Source organism: Limulus polyphemus, unplaced genomic scaffold, assembly GCF_000517525.1.
Source record: "Limulus polyphemus unplaced genomic scaffold, Limulus_polyphemus-2.1.2 Scaffold5420, whole genome shotgun sequence".
Taxonomy (NCBI): domain Eukaryota; kingdom Metazoa; phylum Arthropoda; class Merostomata; order Xiphosura; family Limulidae; genus Limulus; species Limulus polyphemus.
Genome location: NW_013671030.1, coordinates 16,637 through 20,240, shown reverse-complemented (window position 1 = coordinate 20,240; position 3,604 = coordinate 16,637). Strand labels below are relative to the sequence as shown.

Below are 3,604 nucleotides of genomic sequence, written 5' to 3'. Positions count from 1 at the left end.
GGGGTGAAGTATACTTGTGACTAGATGGGGTGGAGTATACTTGTGACTAGATGAGGTGAAGTATACTTGTGACTAGATGGGGTGAAGTATACTTGTGACTAGTCAGGGTGATGTATACTTCTGACAAGACAGGGTGATGTATACTTGTGACTAGACAGGGTGATGTATACTTGTGACTAGACAGGGTGATGTATACTTGTGACTAGACAGGGAGACGTATACTTGTGACTAGCAGGGAGAGTATACTTGTGACTAGTCAGGGAGATGTATACTTGTGACTAGATGGGGTGAAGTATACTTGTGACTAGTCAGGGTGATGTATACTTGTGACTAGACAGGGTGATGTATACTTGTGACTGGACAGGGTGATGCATACTTGTGACTGGACAGGATGGTGTACATTTGTGAGTATTCAGAATGTTTGTTTGTTTTTCTACAGTGAAGCTGTGGGATCATATGCAGAAAACCAGAGAATCACAGCTGTTCGTAAAGTCTATCAACGAGGTATTGTCAATCCTATGATCAACATCGAGCAGTTATGGAAAGATTATATTGCATACGAACAGGTAAATAAATCTTAGATGCTCCCTTCGACTTGATTTTCGTTACTGTTTCTGTGTTAACTAGGAGTCTAATCAAACAAAAAAATTGACCTCTTACACGCATGTTTTTGGTTTGCAAAGCTGAGACTAGGGAATTTTTAAAAGCTACATCGTGGTGATAGGTCCTTTCTCGTTACCTAGAATAGATTCCAAGAAAGTTTTCAATAGTGAAACAACATATAGTTTTTTTTAAGCAGGAGTATTCCCACAATTTAGATATTTACGAGCAGGTTGATAATTGCAGCAGTGATATTTGTCGCCTCACGTTTTTTTTTTTTTTAAAATGTTTGTAATGTTCGATTAAAACATAAAATGAATTCCATAAAATCATATTTGTGGAATTTAATTTTATTTGAAAATTCCACTAAGTTTACTTATTTTGTTTTCTAATAAAGACAATTCTGATATTCACATTTTAAATGTTTTTCCTCTAGAGTATTAACCCGATTATTGCCGAGAAGATGACTGCTGATCGAAGCCGGGATTACATGAATGCTCGTCGTGTTGCTAAAGAATATGAAGCTGTCACCAGAGGGCTCAATCGTAATGCTCCATCAGTTCCACCACAAGGAACTCCAGAAGAAGTTAAACAAGTGAGCAGAAGCATTAGTTTTACATGAGATTAAATGTAGAATTACTTTTGTTTAGAAATCTGTCAACATTAAAAAAACAGAGTATTAAAAATCTTTGTGTCAAGGATTTAAAATACATGCGTTTGTGCGTAACTTCGGTATGACTCGCTACTTTCACTGAGGCAGTTAAAAAACAAAGTGTCTCAATGCTTTTATTTCATTAGAACATTACCAGACAGTTAAGAACACTTTAACAAAGTGTCTCAACTTAATCTCTAACTGATGCAAGTTAAAAAACTAAGAAAAATCGAATCTAAATTTATTTCACCTTTCACTGAGGCAGTTAAAAAACAAAGTGGCTTAATGCTTTTATTTCACTAGAACATTACCAGACAGTTAAGAGCACTTTAACAAAGTGTCTCAACTTAATCTCTAACTGATGCAGTTAAAAAACTAAGAAAAATCGAAGCTAAATTTATTTCACCGAGGTATTTAAAACACTTTGATATATATTTCACTGAGACATTACTAGACAGTTAAAATACTTTAACGAAGCGTCTGGGCTGAGTCTATTTCCTGATATTGCTCTAAAACTTTAACTTTGTCAAATGAATCTATTCCTTAGTTAAATCTGTTTCTTGTTATTGTTCTAAAAATGTTGGATAATAGTGTTTCGAACGAATCTACTTACAGTTATTGTTTTGATAAAATTTAAGTTTTTTTCGTATCTGTTGACTTTCATGAAGTGTACAAGAATGATTAAAAGGCTTTCATTTAAGGATGAATTGAACTACAATTTTCAGTACTCGTATGTAGAAATGTTTCCTTATTATGTACACTGTTAAATGTTTAAGTAAATAAACATCTTGTTTATTGGAAATGTATAAAGTTCAGCACTAGTTTGAACAGCACTTAACAATTTTTGTCTCCCAGTGGTAAGTCTGAAGGCTTATAAACAGGTTTTGATATTGGAAGCAGAACTGTAATGAAAACATTTTTGTGTAGTTACACAGACTTAAAATTTGCATTTTGTTGGTGGCTTGATTTTTGAAGTTTTTTTGTTTTTTTTGCACATTGTTCTTTTTGTCTTGAAGTGTTAGAATAGTTTCTGCTGTGCTGGATTTGTTGTTTTAAAAGTACGTCAGTGTTTCAAAAACTAAAAGTCTTATTAAGGCCTTTTTTCTTTTAATCTTTTGTTCAGGTTGATCTTTGGAAGAAATATATTGCCTGGGAGAAAAGTAACCCTTTAAGAACAGAGGATCATGCCACAATAACTAAAAGAGGTATTTAGTTTATGCTGTAACTGAAGGTTTTTTTTTTTCTAGTGATTGTCTAACACATTACAGTTATTACCAATTTTTAAAAACTTGACTCAGTTTCCAGTATCATGGTCATGATCCTTTGCTCCAACTAATGTCTTGTAATGAGCCTTTTATTTTAGACTATTTGACATACCTGTTAAATACACAGGGGTTCAGGATACGTGCCAGATTGACAACAGTGGTAAGGTAGTTGTAAGCAGACACAAGGCAAAGGTAAACATAGCAAGCAGCTCCTGGGGGTGACAGGGGGGAGGGTCAATGTTACATGGTTCAGTAGTTCACCAATTATATGCAGACCAAACCATGGGGAAGACAAAGGAACCACTGCAGGTGACATAGTGTGTGTGTTGGGGGGGGGGGGGTCTGAATGCTGACCAACCTACATCATTTTTCTAGGACCCTAAGGGTATATGCCAAATTTGGTGACAGTTGGTGGTTTGCTAGTTATAAGTGGATACACAGACTTTTAAACCATATATTCTGGTAGTTAATGTGTGTTAATGTAAGATACAAAATACTTACTGGTATTTAATGTAAGATACAAAATACTTACTGGTAGTTACTGTGTGTTAATGTAAGATACAAAATACTTACTGGTAGTTAATGTGTGTTAATGTAAATACAAAATACTTACTGGTAGTTACTGTGTGTTAATGTAAGATACAAAATACTTACTGGTAGTTAATGTGTGTTAATGTAACATACAAAATACTTACTGGTAGTTACTGTGTGTTAATGTAACATACAAAATACTTACTGGTAGTTAATGTGCTGTTAATGTAAGATACAAAATACTTACTGGTAGTTAATGCATGTTAATGTAAAATACAAAATACTTACTGGTAGTTAATGTGTGTTAATGTAACATACAAAATACTGGTAGTTACTGTGTGTTAATGTAAAATACAAAATACTTACTGATAGTTACTGTGTGTTAATGTAAAATACAAAATACTTACTGGTAGTTACTGTGTGTTAATGTAAGATACAAAATACTTACTGGTAGTTAATGTGTCTGTTAATGTAAGATACAAAATACTTACTGGTAGTTAATGTGTGTTAATGTAAGATACAAATACTTACTGGTAGTTAATGTGTGTTAACTAGT

At 33.6% G+C, this 3,604-nt stretch overlaps 1 protein-coding gene across 1 annotated transcript in view; it reads left to right on the top strand.

Annotated features, from left to right (window-relative positions):
• The window catches only part of LOC106472557 (cleavage stimulation factor subunit 3-like), a 57,164-nt gene that overhangs the window by 38,695 nt on the left and 14,865 nt on the right, over positions 1–3,604 (top strand). The window contains exons 7-9 of the mRNA XM_022401115.1: positions 440–566; positions 1,037–1,195; positions 2,376–2,457. Of these exons, the coding sequence (XP_022256823.1) occupies positions 440–566; positions 1,037–1,195; positions 2,376–2,457 (368 nt within the window). The remainder of the gene's footprint in view (positions 1–439; positions 567–1,036; positions 1,196–2,375; positions 2,458–3,604) is intronic.